This window comes from Peromyscus leucopus, chromosome 8b, assembly GCF_004664715.2.
Source record: "Peromyscus leucopus breed LL Stock chromosome 8b, UCI_PerLeu_2.1, whole genome shotgun sequence".
Taxonomy (NCBI): domain Eukaryota; kingdom Metazoa; phylum Chordata; class Mammalia; order Rodentia; family Cricetidae; genus Peromyscus; species Peromyscus leucopus.
In genome coordinates this window covers 50,454,268-50,471,814 of record NC_051086.1, presented here as the reverse complement: position 1 = coordinate 50,471,814, position 17,547 = coordinate 50,454,268, and the positions used below count along the sequence as shown (strand labels likewise).

Genomic DNA, 17,547 nt, shown 5'->3' with positions numbered 1-17,547 from the left:
TCCGTTATGTGACGTGTCCAGAGCAGGCAATGTCACAGAATATGCTAGTGACTTCAGAGGGCTGTGGGCGGGAAGATAAGATGGATACAGGATCTCTCTCTCTCTCTCTCTCTCTCTCTCTCTCTCTCTCTCTCTCTCTCTCTCTCTCTGTGTGTGTGTGTGTGTGTGTGTGAAAATGGTCTGAATTAGGAAGATGTCGTGGCTACACAACATACAGTGAGTGCATAAATGTTATGCATGGCCAACTTTACATATTTTTTATCACAATAAAAAACTGTCTTTGAAGAACATACTGCAGGGCTGGAGAGACGGCTCAGAAGTTAACAGCACTTGCTGCTCTTGCAGAGGACCCAGGTTTGGTTCTCAGAACCCACAAGATGGCTCACAAAACAAACAAAAGCCACCTATAACTCCAGTTCCAGGGGATCTGATGTCCTCTTCTGGGCTCCATGGGTATTGCATACATGTGATGCACAGACATACATATGCATACTCATATGCATAAACTAAAAATAAAACTTTTAAAAAAATGTAAAGGTGAAATTTTAACATCATTGCTTGCCACTCTGCATTTAAGAGTCCCAAGGCATCAGTGCTCCTCATTCTTACAGCCTCAGAGGGGCAGGAGCAGGTGGCCTTCTGGGGCAGCTGCCCACAGCCACCAAAAAGGCAGCATGCGGGTGATCACCAAGTAATTAAGGACACCCTTGAATTTCTCCTCAAATTAGTTCTTTCCCTAGTTAAGTCTTTTGTCCCTGCTAACTAATTTATGTCACTTGACACACGCTAGGGCTCTTTGGGAGAGGGGACCTCAACTGAGAAAAATGACCCCCCACTAGATTGGTCTGTGGGAAAGTCTGTGGTGCATTGTCTTGATTTATGACTGATGTGGGAGGGCCCAGCTCCTTGTGGGTTGTACTACCCCTGGGCTGGTTATCCTAGTTTTTATAAGCAAGCAGTCTGAGCATGCCATGAAGAGCAAGCCAGTAATCTGCACTCCTCCACGGCCTCTGCATCAGTTCCTACTTCTAGGTTCCTGCCCTGACTTCCCTTCATGATGGAGTGTGACCTGAGAGTTGTACACTGAAATAAACCCTTTTCCCCTCCGAGTTAATATTGCTCTTCATATTTCATCACAGCAATAGAAGTCTAACTGTGACACCTTCCTCCCCTGGCTCTTGTGGCCCCTCTCCTCAGCTCTCTTGGCTCTTTCCAATGAGAAGAGGAAGAAGAGCAGAGAGGTACCACAGTAGACAAGATCAGAGGGAGCGGAGCGGGCTGCTGGTGGAGAGGTCCCTGCTAGGCGAGGCATTCTGAGTGTAGCTCACAGGATGTCTCTGGTGGAATTAGAAAACCCTGCCTTTGCCTCTGGAAGGAGCCATCCCCAGGCCAGAGTACAAAGCTAGCTTTCAGTCCTTCCCGTTCTCCCCTCATCTGTTCAAGAAACAACATGCTTAAGTCTACATAGAAGTTCATCCTCTGAGGATATGAGGGAAGGTATCGGCCTTCTGTGCCTCCTCCAAATAGGGGTAAAGATCATTTGTGGTGTCACACTAGGCAGCACATTGTTTTTCTTAATTCTTTGGTGTGATATTACACTGTCTGACTACACACGGCATATCTGTTTATACATTGGTGCTCTGATGGACACCTGCATTGTTTTCATTTGGGCCAGTGTAGATAAGGGTGCTAGAAATACTTGTACCAACCCTACTTCATATGTAATATCAAGAAGTTTGGAGACCACCTCAAAATCCTTGTCCAAGTTAGATGCTCACACATCTGTAATCTTGGTACTCAGGAATCTGAAGCAGGAGAATCACCTGTTCAAGGCCAGTTTGAGATACACAGTGAGACTCTGCCTTCAAATACCAAAGACTGGGAACGTAGCTCAGTAGTGCAGGGCTTGCTTAAGTGCGTTTATGAACCTGGGTCCAATCTCCACCAAAGCATTGAAACAAACAGAAAAAAAGAAACCCAAAAGAGTCTTAGTCTAGTATGGGTCTCCAGAAAGATCTGAGCACAGGTCTGATTTCTATGTATCTATAAGGACACCTTCCCCTAAATATCTTCAGTACGCAAGGCACTGGGTCAAGTGCTTTATACATCTTTACAAAACATCTGTATTAAGGATGCTTTTATTCCTATTTTTCAAGTAAGGAATGTCACAGTCAGAGGTCTAATAATGTGCACAATGTCATACAGATATTAAATGGTTAAACCAACCACTTTAAACTATTGCTTTTGGGCTGAGGGTATAGCTCATTGGCAGAGCATAGATTTAGTGTGCCCTGGGTTCAGTCCAAGCACACACACACAAAAACCACTCAGTCAGTCAATCAAACCAACCAACTAAAATTGGCTTGCTTCTAGAAAATTCTGTCCAGTTACCCAATGCTGTTACCTTCAGCCCATCTCCTGCCAGCAACCCACACTCAGCTCCATGTCAGCACCTGTTCACCTGAGATGTGACTCCCACAAGGGGAATGACAGCTCAGGCCTGAAACTCTTACTTGTCTCACAGTCCCCAAAAGGAGCATATGCCTTCCCAGGAGATGCGCAAAAATATCACCACCCTCACCCAGGCGTCACGTTCATTCCCCGGCTGTCGGCTGACTTCCCCATCTCCTTATTTTAAACACAATCAAAAAAACATTCCTCCTAATCATGGTCTGGCTCCCCTTGGAAAACAGCAAGCAAGCAATCAAGTAAAGGGACATCACCTAAAACTTGAGAAGAAGTGCCCCATCCAGACGCAGTGGTACACACCTGTAACCACAGCATTCAGGAGATTGAGACAAGAGGATGGTCACCTCAGTGTCAGCCTGGGCTACCTGGTGAGACTGAGGCCAGGCTAGGCTACATAGTGAGACTCTGTCTAAAGTAAACAAAACCCCAAAGGAAACATCTAAAAATCCATCATCAAACAAACAAACAAAATGAAACCAAACAAAGCACACAATACCCAAACCAAAAAACAAGTGTGATCGGCTCAGCACATGCTAAACCGTCTGGTGCGTGAACACTCACGAGCCAGGCTTTCCCCACCAGATCAAGGCAGTTTGCGCCCCGAGTCCTCCACTCACTACACTCCAGAGCTACTCCGATACTGCACCAGTGGGAGCAACTGAGAGAAACCATTGCCTCTGAAACAGAAACCAGGAGGAAAGCTAACATTTCAATAAACAGGATTTGTAAGAAGGCGGTGCTGAGCGGTACAGTTACTTATGAAAGAGAAGGATCCTATCACTGAACCCAAAACCCTTTCAACAGACTATTTTAAGAAAGACTACAGCCTCCAGTAAGTTCCGACCCCTGCTACGAAGCTCCCCAGGGCCTCCTTCGCTCTTCACATCCAAGTTCATCCCGGGACATCATCTCCACCTGCGGGATGTTTCTCCACCTGCGGGATGTTTCTGGGAGCACCTCCCTCTTACCTTCTGAAGCAGTGAGGGAATGCTACCTGCAGGTGTTCCCGGGTGGCCGCCAGACACTCGATTTAGCAGCAGATCAGAGAGTTTTAAGGTCCCCCCGTTTCTCGTCTTCTCACACCCCAAACCCAGCAGCAATGGGAGCTCTAAAGAAAGGCATATCCACAGGGCTCTGCACCCCCTCTCCCCCCCACACCCAGATCTATATATAACACCTCTGAAGTTGTCAGCCTAACGAGCCACTTTCTGGCAGACCCGTTGCCATGACAATGACTGCTAATGAGCCCAGTGCTGTGATTGGCACTGCTTGAAGGCTCCTCCACAAAGGACTTGCCAGCACATTCTTCCTTCCCCAACCATGTAGCCAGCTGGACATCCAGAAGCAGCCAGGACATGGCTGGGAGCAGCTTGAAGGATTCGGGCCCTAACAATTAGTTGATCGCTAGCACACTCTGAGTAATCCTAGACACAATGGTCTCTACTGCCATTTCTGTGCTCAGCAGGGGTCATGGTGGCAAAGAAACACTAGGAAGAGCCAGCCCCAACTGGGTCAGGTGTGTTGGTCACACCTGGATTTAATCTCGGTACCTGTAAGACTGAGGCAGGAGGATTGCCAGGAGTTCAAGGCCAGCCTGAGCTACATACTGAGACCCTTTCTCAAACAAAATTAGACGAACTGGGCTCTTCTTTTCTGCTGGACACCTGTTCATGGTAGGAGGACTCCCACACAGAGCTAGCTACCCATGATGTTCCACGCTTCAAGGATTGGTCTACAGGAATGCTGGGCATTCTCTCTGTCTCGCTGGTGAAGCCACTGGTTCTCCAGTCCTATCTATTCAGACATTGCAAATCACAGGAGTGGGCTATGGAGGTGGAGGGTATGTCTGACAGAATGCACAGTGCATTCTGAAAGTGTCATTTTTATAGGCGTAGGCCGGACTCTGGTGGTGACTCCATGTTCTTCTGAAAAGCCAGCAATTCAGAGACTTGGCCAGGAGAAGGAGGCCAGAGAGATAACAGCCCTATATACGCAGAGAAACAAACTATAGATGTGATTCAGGAAGGCAGTGACACACTCCCCTTGTTCATAGTTTAGTCTCAGCACAGTGCCCAGAACACTGAATGAATGAATGAATGAATGAATGAATGAAGGTTGGGAACTGAGCTTCAAACAGATCTGAGGCAGCCATTTCATCAAGGCGGGGGCAGAAGAATTGCACATTCAGGACTGCCCTCGGCAACACAGCAAGACCCTGTCTCAAACAAACAAAACAACACCCACAAAACAAAAGCAGAGTGGATGTTTAGCTGGGTGTTGTGGTACAAACCTGTTACTCCCATTGCTCTGGAATGGGGAGACAGGAAGATGCCTGAGTTCAAGGCCAGCCTGGGCTATATGTGGTACCTCTTTGTCAAAGAAAGACAAAAGAGCTTTCTAGCATATTATGGGCTAGAATTTTACATGCAGCAGCCAAGCTTTCTTTTTTGAGGAAAAATGACAGAAATAATAGTCTTCAACAGATAAGGACTCTCACTCAGAACATCACTCCTGTTTCCCCTATAGCAAAGGGCAAATTATCCTTCACTAGCCAGAGGGAGATGATTCCAGAACCCCCACAGATACCCAAAAACCCACACGCCTGATCTTTTTGTCTAACTTTACATAGCATTTACACCATAACCTACATGCATCCCCCTGCATATGTTAATGAACCAGGCATGGTGGCTTATGCCTGTGATCCTAGCACTTGGGGGTTGGAGGCCAGAGTAGTGCTGGAGTCTCAGGTCTGGACTACAAAAGAGGTTCTGGGACATCCAGAACTACAGAGCAAGACCCTGTCTCAAAGAAAACCATCAAATTTGCCCTAATTATTTCTTGAGAACATGCCACTGAAAACAATGGAAATGTGGTATCGTGACACACACTGCTTAGGGAATGATGGCAATAAACTCTATGCACGTTCAGTAAAAGCACCATTTCCCTCCCAAATATTCCTAATGATCAGGTGTGGGAACCTGGGCATGTGGAACCCGTGGGCGCAGAGTACTTAGAAGATGTTCTCCAATGTCAAAAGTTTAAGAGAAACTAATGGGAAGAAGGAGGAAGTCATAGTGAAAAGGACCTAGGTCGAACACTTGAAGCAACTGATAAAAAAAGTGTTAATAGGGCTAGGGAGATGGCTCAGTGGGTGTAGTCATGCTGTGCACACATAAGGACCTGAGGTCAGCGCCCTAGAGCTCACATCCAAGTCAAGAATAGCTGTAATTTCAGCACTTGGAGGAGACAGGCAGATCCCAGGGGCTAGCTAGCCAGCCAACCTGGCCAATCGGTGAGCTAAAGACCTAAAGACAAGGTGGAGAAACATCAGAATAAGGATACCTGGATGGATATCAGCCTCTGGCCTTCACATATGCTTGCACAGGTGCGCACACCTGCATATGGCACACTTATAAAAAGGCCCAGGGAGATGGCTCAATCACTAACTGTGCTAGTCATAAAAGTTTGACAACCCAAGTTTGATCCCAGGAGCCCACATAAAAAGTTGGATGTGGTGGCATGCATCCGTAATCCCAGCATTTCTATGACAAGATGGGAGGCAGAGACAGGAGAATTGCCCAAAAGCTCATGGACCAGCGTGTTGGTCAGTTTTATAGCAACTTGACCCAAGTTAGAGCGATCTGGGGAGGACTCTCAATGGAGAAAACGCCTCTGTGAAACTGTCCATAGGCAGGCCTGCAGGGCATTTTCTTGATTGGCGATCAATGTGGGAGGGCCCATCTCACTGTGGGTGGGGCCAACCCTGGGCTGTTCATCCTAAGTAGTATAAAAAAGCAGACTTAGCAAGCCATGAGGAGCAAGCCAGTAAGCAGCACTCTGTCATGACCTCTGCATCAGGTCCTGCCTCCAGGTTCCTGCCTTGAGTTCTGCTCTGACTTCTCTTGATGATAGACCGTAAAGCAGAAAGATAACATGAAATAAACCCTTTCCTCCCCACGCTGCTTTTGGTTATGGCATTTTTATCATAGTAACAGAAACTCTAACCAAGCAACAGCCAGCCTGGAGTATGCAATGCAGTTCTGTGGCCAAGACAAGAGATTCCCTGCCTCAACAAGGTGGAAGTCAAGAACTGACTCAGGAAATATGAAATCTGACCTCCCAAACACACCTGTACATATGCACTGCACTGCACTACACACACACACACACACACACACACACACACACACACACACACACACATACACACTAAATATATGTATAATTATAAATTCTGTTACACAATTAAATTTGCAAATTGTTGTTTATATAGAGGGGGAAAACAAGTGACAAACAGTCTAAGTAATACCAGAAACTATCAAGAGGTGAGAGGACACCAAAGTGAGGACCCTGTGGAGATAGAAGTCGGCTCTTGTCCTTCCTCCTATCTGCTCTGTTTTGTCCCCTAAAGTTTCATTCTCTGGAAACACAGGGGAATGATGCTGAAAAGTGGTGGGACCTTTAAGAGGTGGGGTGTAGTAGGAGGCCATCAGGTCTTTGGGAGGCACCATCCCTGTCTCCTGCGACTGGATTGGTTACCTTGGGATTGGATTGGTGTTTATAAAGAGCTCAGCTTTCTCAACCAGCTCTTGGTGCTTCTTTCATTGTGTGACAACTCTGTCTGTGTCCTTGACTCTCTGTCTCTGTCTCTGTCTCTGTCTCTGTCTCTCTCTCTCTCTTTCACACACACACACACACACACACACACACACACACACTCATCCTCCACATGATATCCTTCGTATTATGATTATCTAGCATAAGGCCTTATCAGAAGCTAATGCCAGCGCTGTACTTCTAGATCTTCAAAACTGTGACCTAGATAAACCTTGCTCTGTTTTCTTTATTCAGAACCAGTTACAACACAAAATTAACTAAACTGGTTTCCTTAAAAAAAAAAAAAAATTCTCCTTCTGAGACATAGTGGTACACATCTGGAATCCTAGTACTTGGATGGCCGAGGCAGGAGGACCGTAAGTTCAAAGCTAGCCAAGAGGATGGCTAAGCTACACAGTGCACCCCTGTCTCAAACAACCCTCTGTATTCTCCAGTTTCCTCCTGCAAAGCCTGACACTGCCCACATGGCTCCCTCTCTCATGCCTCTGGTATTCGGTGTCTGGTTGTCTCCTTCCTGAAGACCAAAGCATCCCAACAACAGGGTGGACAGCACAGTTTCTACAGGGGATTCTGAGTCCAGGTGTCCACTGAGGTTGGACAACCTGGGGTTGAGGGAAAACCCAGCAGGAAGCCAGGGCTCTGTGAAAACCTCATTTGCCATTCCTGTTCGCCTCCTGTTCGGGTTGCCCCAGCCTCGGAAAAGTCCTCAGTGAAGAGTGGTGAGGCCATCTTCTGGGCTGAGTCTCATCGAGCCTACATCTGATAAGCACCTTTGGCTGGTCCCTATGTGGAACAGGGTCACATGCATGAGGTTCCCCTCCAGTCTTTAGGGTCATTGAACCTGCAGATGTACTATGCAAGAGTCAATTAACAGGTTCTAGGCCAACTAACGGGCAACGCAAGCCCCGAATGCCTGACTACTTGTCTGAGATGTCTAGTCCTTTCTGCCGCTGCCACCTACCCAGTGCTCCCACACAGGGTAACAGTAGATGAAAGACACCATTTCTATGAATGCTTCTTCCAGCAGAACCTCACCAACGACCAAGTGGCACAACTCTGCCATTGATGTAAGAGTTACTCCTGCCTCTCCGAGCCGGTACCTGAAGGCACAGGACCTGAGGGGAGGAGGCATCCAACAAACACTCCTGAAAACAGAGAACAACTTCCGCTAGCCATAGGACCGAGCTGTTTCCCCATCTTGAAGCCTTTGTGGGGGAGACCCAGAGGGAGCTGTCTGCTTGGCCCGACTCCTCATGTCTGTGTGGTCCCGATGCTTCAGAACAATTTAAACAGGCAAGGCAGTCTGCTCCTAGCAGCCTGGTCCAGCTTCTGCATGTCAGCTGAGGAAGCCTGCATGATTCTGTGTACTGTTTTGTATTGATGAGACAAAATACCTTGAGATGAGGTATTTAAAGAAGAAAGCAGGTTTATTTGACCCACAGCTTTAGAGATCAGAGGATACAGCCCTCAGTCATAAAATAAACAAAAAAGAAAAGGGCTGTACACAGAAGGGACCAAACAAGGAGCATCTCACCTCAGAGGAATAGTCTTGGTGAGAACTAACTTGCTCCGTGAGTCAATCATTTATCCCCATGATCTAACAATCTTCCACCTCTTCAAGGTTCCTTCCTTCAACATGTCCACACACACTATTAGATGAGCTTTTGTAGGTCCCAATCAAACCACATCTAAACCACTGCACCAACTGTTTGCAGACTCCCAAATCCCAGCCTGTGAAGATGGGCTTGTTCTTGTCTGTCCTATAGCCAGTAGCAGCAAAATAGGCTGGGCGATTCTCATTGCCCATCTCCAGCTGCAGATGACCAAAGCATTAGCAGAAATCACTATTTCCAGTGGTCTGGGAATAAAGAGGCAGTGTTCCAAGATGAGTTCAACGTGAGAGTTTCCTGTGGCTTCAGTTTCCTTGTCTATAAATAGAGACGGTCATAGCCCTTAAGATGGGAGTTTTAGGACCCAGGAGAAAATCTTTCGTAATGGAGTTCAAAGCCAACAGCAAGGACTGTTAAAGGCATTTGAATGTTCAGCTCAGCTTGCAAAAGCAACAACCATATACACAAGAGAGGCAGCAGACGCATCCTGCCCAGGAACATGGCTGTTCACAAAACATTATTTTCATTATTGTTACCGTTTAGTCTCTGGTGAAGAAAAAGTTTCAGATCTTGCATCTGATATCTGCCCACTTCCTCAGCCAAATCTGACTTGGAATTGGTGGGAGAAAAATGCTGTTATGTAGGCTGAGAATATGGTGCTGTGGCAGTACATCTGCCCAGCACCTGCAAGGCCCTGGGTTCAGTTCCCCTTGCTGCTCAAAACAAATCTAAAATATCCCAACGAAACAGTACTGGAGATGGCAATGAAGGAAAGTGATGTCACAAACACTGTACATGAAACACATGAGCAGTGCACCAGACACGGGAGACTGAATCCACCACCCTGGGCCTGCACACAGAGACAGATCGCTTGGGGATGATCATTCCCTCTGTCACTGTTAATAGTCAATCCGTGCTAAAGGCGTTCCATTTTGTTAAAACAAAAGGTGGGGCTAGAGCTTAACACTGCTCTTCTTGAAGGTCCATGACCTAAAGGTACATCCTGGATTTTCATCTCCAGCCCTATTATAGGGTGACTTTGAAGGACACTTTAGGGACTGTCTGCCTGCTAGGGTAAAAAAAAAAAAATCCATCTTTGTGATTCCTGATCAAATTTCCCTTTGCAAAAGGGGGTGACAACCTAAGACCAGCAAGCCTGACCAACACTTAGTGTTAGGGGAAGAACAGACAGGCACCATACAAAACCCACCTGCCCCTGCCAGCCCTCCTTTATCAATAAACTTATAATATTCCAAAAATGCCTTTTGCTGCTGCTGTTTCTGCACTTTTCTCAAGTAAATAACTAATGCCTCTCAAAAAAAAACAAAAACAAAAACAAAAACAAAACAAAAAACCCACAACCAAATTTAGTAAGCACTCTCCTCCATTCGAAATGGATGAAGGAAGGTCAAACGTGCATACAAAACATACTCGACTTCAAAGTAGAAAATAAGGAGGCTCTAGAACCTGGGAAGAGTATAGAGAAGGAAAGGGTGGCAAGCAATGTTAAGAGGACTCAGGGGTGCAGCTGGATAGAAGGGGTGCCTTTTAACGGACCAGAGCACAGTAGAACAGCTATGGTCGACAGCAACTAATTGCATATTTCAAAACAGCTGACAGAGAGGCTTTTTAACATTGCCCACACAAAGAAATGATATTCAGCTGAGTTGATGGATAGACCAATCACTCTGATATGATCGTTAACATTATGCCCCATAAATATGGACAATTACGTGTCGATTATAGAGATGGCTCAGCAGGCAAAAGAGGACACCAATCAAGCCTGACAACCTGAGTTCCATCCCTGGGATTCTCATAGAGGAAAAGCAGACCAGACTCTTGCAGGTTGTCTGCTGTCTTACACCCATGCCACGGCGCATTGTGTGTGCACACATACACATACAGGAACACACGCACATACAATAAATAAAATACAATGTTTGAAAAGATAATGTATTAAATAGGAGGCTAGAGAGATGGCGCCGTGGTTAACGGTGCGTACTGCTTTTGCAGAGCACCCAAATTCAGTTCCCAGAACTCACACCGGGCAGCTCACAACCGCTTGTAACTCTAGCTCACGGGGGGTGCAACATCCTCCTCTGGCCTTTGAAGGTACTTTGCGCTCAGGTATACATGACATCCCCACCCCCACCCTGCACACATATCCACATAATAAAACAGGTGATAAAATCTTCTTAATGCACTAATAGTAACCATAGTCAAAGAAGTTGTTGAGAAGTAAGGAAGACAGTTGAAAGCTGTCTTCTCCATTGGTCACAGGCCCAGCATCACGTGCTAACAGCTGCTCACTGGAAAGGAACTTCAAGGGCAAGGGACTACCCTGTCCCTGCAGATGCTCTGGGGACAAAAGGAGACTTCTTCGGGGAGTTGGTGCCATTTTAACGACAGGCCAACTGTGCCTCATTAGGGAATAAAGGTGGGTGCCATTGCCTACCAGCTGTGGCTGCCATCCAGCTGGCCTGACTTTGTGGTCACTTCTTGTGGGCAGCAGCAGCCCACAGACACTAAAAGAAAACGGAAGTAGCCAGTCTCACCATGGAGACACGTTCTAGTTACTCTGCAGTGCCAACGGCCTGTGCTCACAGCCGTTCTCTTCAAAGATGCCTGACTCCCCTAATTGGTTCGGAAACACTAGCCTGTAGGGAGATGAAAGCTGACGGGCAGTTTCCAGAGTCAGTAAGGGTGTGTGATCTTACCAACCCCACTGGGCTGTGCTTTTAGATCCACTGCTAGAGATGCATAAGAACCAGACAGGTGGTAACTGCCAAAACCTTGCCATGGAAGTTCTGGACACACCACCACACCATAGCAACAAGTTAAGAGGCACACGGAATGTGATCTGTATTCCAGGGGCCATGCCTGAAGCTGTAAGCAGCCTTGCTTTGAGATCTTAAGCAACCTTCTTCATCTCTCTTGGGAGGGCTTGATTTCTTCATCTCTCAAATGTGGAAGTCGGACCAGATGGTCTGCGAGGGCTTATTTTGAGTAGATATCATCTAATGCTCAATGATTCTAAATGCTAGCATATCTGTTTTAAGGATGTGCCATTTGTGTAGAAGGGAAAAAAGTCATATTCATGTACAGACATGTGACTCAGAAACATGGACCTCTACTTAAATGCTGCCCATGCCCAGCCTCTTAGGATTGCATCTGTCACCACACTGAGTTCTGTCCTAAGATGCCTGTGTCTACCCCTTCCCTCTGAAAGCCACACTCAAGGACCCAGCTTGGTCTGCTCTGCAATCTGGTTCGTCCCCTGGTATCCTGGACTTCTGTCTCTGTGCCCATCAACGTGGCACCCAGAAGTCAGAGTTTATCAACACTTCCCCCTAGGTGGGCTCCAGTGGAACTATCCTGGCCCCTCTGCTAAGAAATGGGCACATTCAGTTCCCCCTCCGCATGACACCCCAGACGCACAGTCCATTTCAACTTGGGGACACCCAACAATGGTCCTGTGCCCCACATGTCCCACATTGCCACAAGCTTGCCTTGAACTCTTCCTAGCTCTCAGCATACACATTGGTGCCTGTTTTCTTGCTAATCCTCCCCGCCCCACCTCAGCCCGCAAACAAGACCCAGCAGGATCTCTCTATCATCCCACAGTCTGATCCTGGGCATCCTTTACTTGGTTATAACATGATGATCTAGCCTGTGGTCCTTCCAGCAGTAACTCCCATGATGATCTAGCCTGTGGTCCTTCTAGCAGTAACTCCCTAAGGATGGCCCTCTGTACTGGCAGCATAAATGGCCTTTGGGAGGTAGCTAGAAATGCAGAGTCCCGGTTTGCTCCAGCATTGGATCTGTGGGTCAAAGGCCCCCTGGATCATTCAAACGCCTGCTTATCATTACAAAGCCCCCTTACGCATAGTCTTGGGAGGTCCAGGGTCCCAGTAGGGGACACTCTTGGATAGCATGTACTATTGCCCTCTCCTGGTCCTAATTCAGGCTTCTGGGAAAGAACATTAAAATCAGGGGGGGCCAGCAAGGAAGTGGCTCAGGAAGATTCCATGCAGAGAATGAGTAGGCTTGCCATAGGAACCGGACCTCATAGCTGCAGAGAGCCTCGGCAGCGTGGGCCACACGATCTCTAGGCTAAGAGGTGGGTCATAGGAAAGGTGACCTTTAGCATCCAGGTTCAAAGGTCAGCAGAACAAGGTTTTCTATTTCAGAAAAGCTTCCACCACCAAACTGAAAGGAGGCACCAGCCGAGCTGGAAGACCAGTTAGGCATCACTGGTGGGTGCCTAACTACCATCTGGGAAGCTGAGACACCCCAAACCTGCCCCACCCCTTACCTTCCTGTAATGCAGAGATTTATAGTACTTCCCTAGATCTTGCACCTTAGAACTTTCCTGGTAAATCTGGGGCATGGGGGGAGATGCCAGATGGGCAGGAAGAAGCCATGCTTTATATTTAGAAAAAATTGCAAGAAGAACGTTATAAGAAGTATAAATAAATCCACATCAGCTCTCTTCTCCATTACATGCCTTCAACTACCTGTCCCAGGTGAGCCTCCCCTCTACAAACACTCCTTCTTTCCATCTTCCACACAACTCCCCACCTCCACCTCAGCCCCACCTCCAAACCTATCATTGACTTGACCCATACCTCCCCTTTCTGCTCCTGTCTGGGGCACATGAACAGTGCCTCCTGGCATGAGGTCCACAGGCATTCCAGACTCGGCAGGTAGAACCCACGACCCACAGGAGTTTCAGAACATCCTCTCTGTGCTATTGAAGGCGTTTTCACGATACACAGAAAGAGCAGGTCAAGCATACTTCTGCAGAAGTGGTTCTTACCATGGGTGGGTAGTTGGTCCTTAAGGGGAGCCGCTATGGAAGACACCCGGGGCTGGTCTGAAGCCTCAGGCTCAAGACCAGGCTCCCAGCAGCTTGTTCTGCATGGTACCCTCTGGGGAAAGTGAGGCCAAAGCAAGCAGCTGCCCCAGGGCTGGAGTTCTGAGCACCCTGGGGGATGTTCCTGTGGCTTTTCTCAACACTGTCATCACTGTTCTTTCTCAAAGAACCCACTGGATTGCACAGTTCCTCCCAAATCTGCTCCGGTGCCTGTTGGGAAATCAACAACTCATGCAGGCCTTTCCAGATACAATTTCTAGAGGACTTCTCCCCGCCCCCCCCCTTTTCTCAGAAAAAAAAAAATTTGGCTGAGGTCACAGCATACAATGGCCAAGCCTGTGTCACTGACCAGATGACTCCCACCCCTAGGCCTGATAACAAGGGCACCTTTGTCTACTGAATTTTAGGCAGGACTCCCTCGGCCTGCCTTATCCCTGCTGGGAGAAGTTACAGCCAACTTCTTCCCAAACCTAAGTCAGGGTTCTGGCCAGGGCCCTGGCTCCAGCTGTGTGAACCCGAGGCCTGATAAAAGCCAGCATGAAAAGAATGGAGAATTTCTAGAAAGGATCATTGTGTGAAACTCTTCTCTGGCTTGGCCTTCAATCTACACTCACCACTACGGAGGCTGTAAGTGAAGACAGGGCTGGATCCAGGAACAATACTGTATCTACCACCTAAATAGGTTTGGTAGGGACCTGGATCCCCAGTGAATCTGATGTTCCATTTAGAAGCTTTCTGGAAGTTGGGGAATCAGCTCCATGGGGGCAAAAGCTCACTGAGCTAGCATGAGAACGGAATTTTGGATCCCCAAAACTCAAGAAAGTCAGATACACATGGTAGATATAGCTATATGTCTAACTACAGAGGTTCTAGGCAAAATAGAAGACATACAGCAGAATCCCTGGAAGCTGGGCCAGGTAGCCTGAGGGATGGCATGACTAACAAGAGATGCCATTTATTTTATTATTTATTTTTATTTTTATTTTATTTTATTTTATTTTATTTTTTGAGACAGGGTTTTTCTATGGAGCTTTGGAGCTCGCTCTGTAGACCAGGCTGGCTTCAAACTCACAGAGATGTGTCTGCCTCTGCCTCCTGAGTGCTGGGACTAAAGGCGTGAGCCACCACCACCTAGCTAGAGATGCCATTTCAACAAGGGGAAAGGCAAGGACTCATACCTGAGCTTGTCCTCTGACTTCTGTAGGCATGCCATGACACACAGATGCCTGTGTTCATGCATGAACAAACACACACACACACACACACACACAGAGAGAGAGAGAGAGAGAGAGAGAGAGAGAGAGAGAGAGAGAGAGAGAGAGAGAAAGATAAATAAATAAACAGAAGTCTTCTGGAGCTGTTGAAGATTTACACTTAAATCACATATTTCTGTGTTCACTTTCTGTTACAAACTCTGGGATTTTAACAACTGATTGCGTTTTCTGTGCTGGGGATCAAATTCAGGGCCTTCTGCATGCTAGACAAGTGTGCTACCACGAAGATGCATCCCCTGCCTGGCTCTTTATATAGAAGAAAACAAATCAGACCATCACTCAGGGATGGAGTTAGCCTGGGATGTGGATGCTGCTGTTCCAGTGCTCTGAGATCTCAAGGAAGGCAGTTACATTTCAATTCTTTTTCAGATATTCAACAGAGACACTCTAGTAACTTTCTAAATGGTCGTGGGGATCGAAGGGGGAAATAAAACAAGCATGCTGTGCTTGTAAGTCTCTGTGTGTCAGATCTTCAAGTTACAGACAGTTGTGAGCTGTCATGTGGGTGCTGGGAATTGAACCCGGGTCCACTGGAAGAGCATCCCAGTGCTCTTAACCATTGAGCCATCTCTCCAGGCCCATGACTGAATATCTTAAGAAATCAAGGAGGAAAGTTATTGTTATCTCCGTTTACTAGAGGTGAAAACAGTGGCTCTTGAGATGGAGCAGAAAGGAAGAGCGGGCAGAAGATAACTGTGCAGTGCTGTAGACCATGTGGCCAGAAGCATCAAGGGCCGATATAATAGGGAGTGGGCAGAAGATAACTGTGCAGTGCTGTAGACCATGTGGCCAGAAGCATCAAGGGCCGATATAATAGGGAGTGGGCAGAAGATAGCTGTGCAGTGCTGTAGACCATGTGGCCAGAAGCATCAAGGGCCGATATAATAGGGAGTGGGCAGAAGATAGCTGTGCAGTGCTGTAGACCATGTGGCCAGAAGCATCAAGGGCCGATATAATAGGGAGTGGGCAGAAGATAGCTGTGCAGTGCTGTAGACCATGTGGCCAGAAGCATCAAGGGCCGATATAATAGGGAGTGGGCAGAAGATAGCTGTGCAGTGCTGTAGACCATGTGGCCAGAAGCATCAAGGGCCGATATAATAGGGAGGAGGTGCTAAGAGCATGGTTCAGGTCATATGATCAAGAAGGAGTGAGAAGCAGAGCTGAGGATGGAGTGAGGCCGCAGGAGTCATGAGATCACCAGAGCTAAGAAACCTAGGTTGCTGAGTTCCGTGGTACAAGCCTGTAATCTCAACACTTGGAGGCTAAGGCAGGAGGATTGTTTCCAGGGCAGCCTGAGCTATCTGACAAGCAATGTCTCAACAACAATAGCAACAACAACAACAACAACAATTAATATTATTATTATTGTTATTATTATTATTATTATTATTATTATTATTATTATTATTAATGCCAGCCTGAAGACCTGAGTTCAGTCTTTGGGATAGTCATGAACAGAAAGAGGGAACAGACTCCAAAGGTTGCCTTTTGACTTCTACAAGTGCCATGGCACATGCTTCTGCCTTTATAAAACAAACAAACAAACAAATGAATAAATGTGATTTAAAAAAAATTCAGCAAAACTAAACAAACCAGGGACAACAGCAAAAACACCTGCAGCTGTCTAGTGGTTCAAATCAGCCACTAAGAGGAGAGCCTTCCCGGGAGACAGAGGCCCCAGTGGCAGCAATCTCTGGGAAGTCTAGGACGAAGGTTGGTGGGGAGCCCCAGTCCTCAGCTTCACGGCACACATGCACACACAGGACCAGGGTGCTTCCCTGCTCTTGGAAGTGACTCCTACCCACTATTGCTAAAAGCAAAACTGTATTTGGACCTGGATGGACAATTTCTAGTTCTTCAAGCTTCGTGGAATCCCAGTGGCCATGGAGGCTGTCGTAGCCCACGGCTTCTGGATCGTAGCAAAGAGGGCACAGTTTTAAGGCTGTTCAACTAACAGCTGTCATCGGTACTATCTTGGCTCCACGTTACATGGAGAGGCAGATGCATCCACAAGCAACAGCACATCACTGACCACGCAGAGTAATGGCTGCCCCTGCAAATCCACTATGGCCGCCGTCTCGTGGCCAGACACCTCTCTGGGCCACTGTAAACCGGGAAACATGCTCTGATCTGGGCTAAGCAGAACACATTAGTCCTGAAGACTTTCTTCTTCAGGATTCCCCTAAGCTAATCTCTCAAGATCTGAAAGACTCGGGGATAATATGGTTACCCATAACAGAGTAATAGATTCTGAGTTTCATTTGAGAAGCCACTTGAGTTTTGTTTTATTAATGGTCCTCTTTTCTTAAGGGTTGGCAGTGAGAAATAAGCTAATGAGGTCTCCATTTGGCATCTGTAATCCGGTAGAAGTCTACATCTGTTCCATAGGTAAAAAGGAGAGATTGCAGGGAGCTCATGATCGAAAAGCAAAATGCTGGGAATCATTTCCATAGAGCCAGATACGGCTGACCCACAAGATATTATTCTTTGTTTCAGTCGGGTTGAGAACTATCAACCAAAATAGGCCACTTTGCCGTAGGCCCTCATCCTCTGCAGGATGAATCGGGTTGTGTTATAATGATAGTTAATAAGAAGGAACATCTGGCTACGGTGGTGACTCACTTTTCCTAAATGCTTCATAGTCATGAAGGGAGAAATTATTCACCCTCCTGCAGTCTCCAGGGTGCAGGGTCTCAGGCAT

The 17,547-nt window shown here is 47.1% G+C and overlaps 1 protein-coding gene across 7 annotated transcripts in view; it reads right to left on the bottom strand.

Annotated features, from left to right (window-relative positions):
• Gas7 (growth arrest specific 7) overlaps positions 1–17,547 on the bottom strand; it is a 232,331-nt gene that overhangs the window by 86,410 nt on the left and 128,374 nt on the right. The window contains exon 1 of one of the 7 annotated variants that reach the window (XM_037200580.1): positions 13,516–13,670. The exons of 5 other annotated variants lie outside the window; for them this stretch is intronic. In XM_037200580.1, coding sequence (XP_037056475.1) covers positions 13,516–13,518 — 3 coding nt within the window. In that variant the 5' untranslated portion in view covers positions 13,519–13,670. Of the gene's footprint in view, positions 1–3,437; positions 3,592–13,515; positions 13,671–17,547 lie in introns of those variants that run through there. One more of the 7 variants, XM_028869383.2, reaches the window with a different exon arrangement.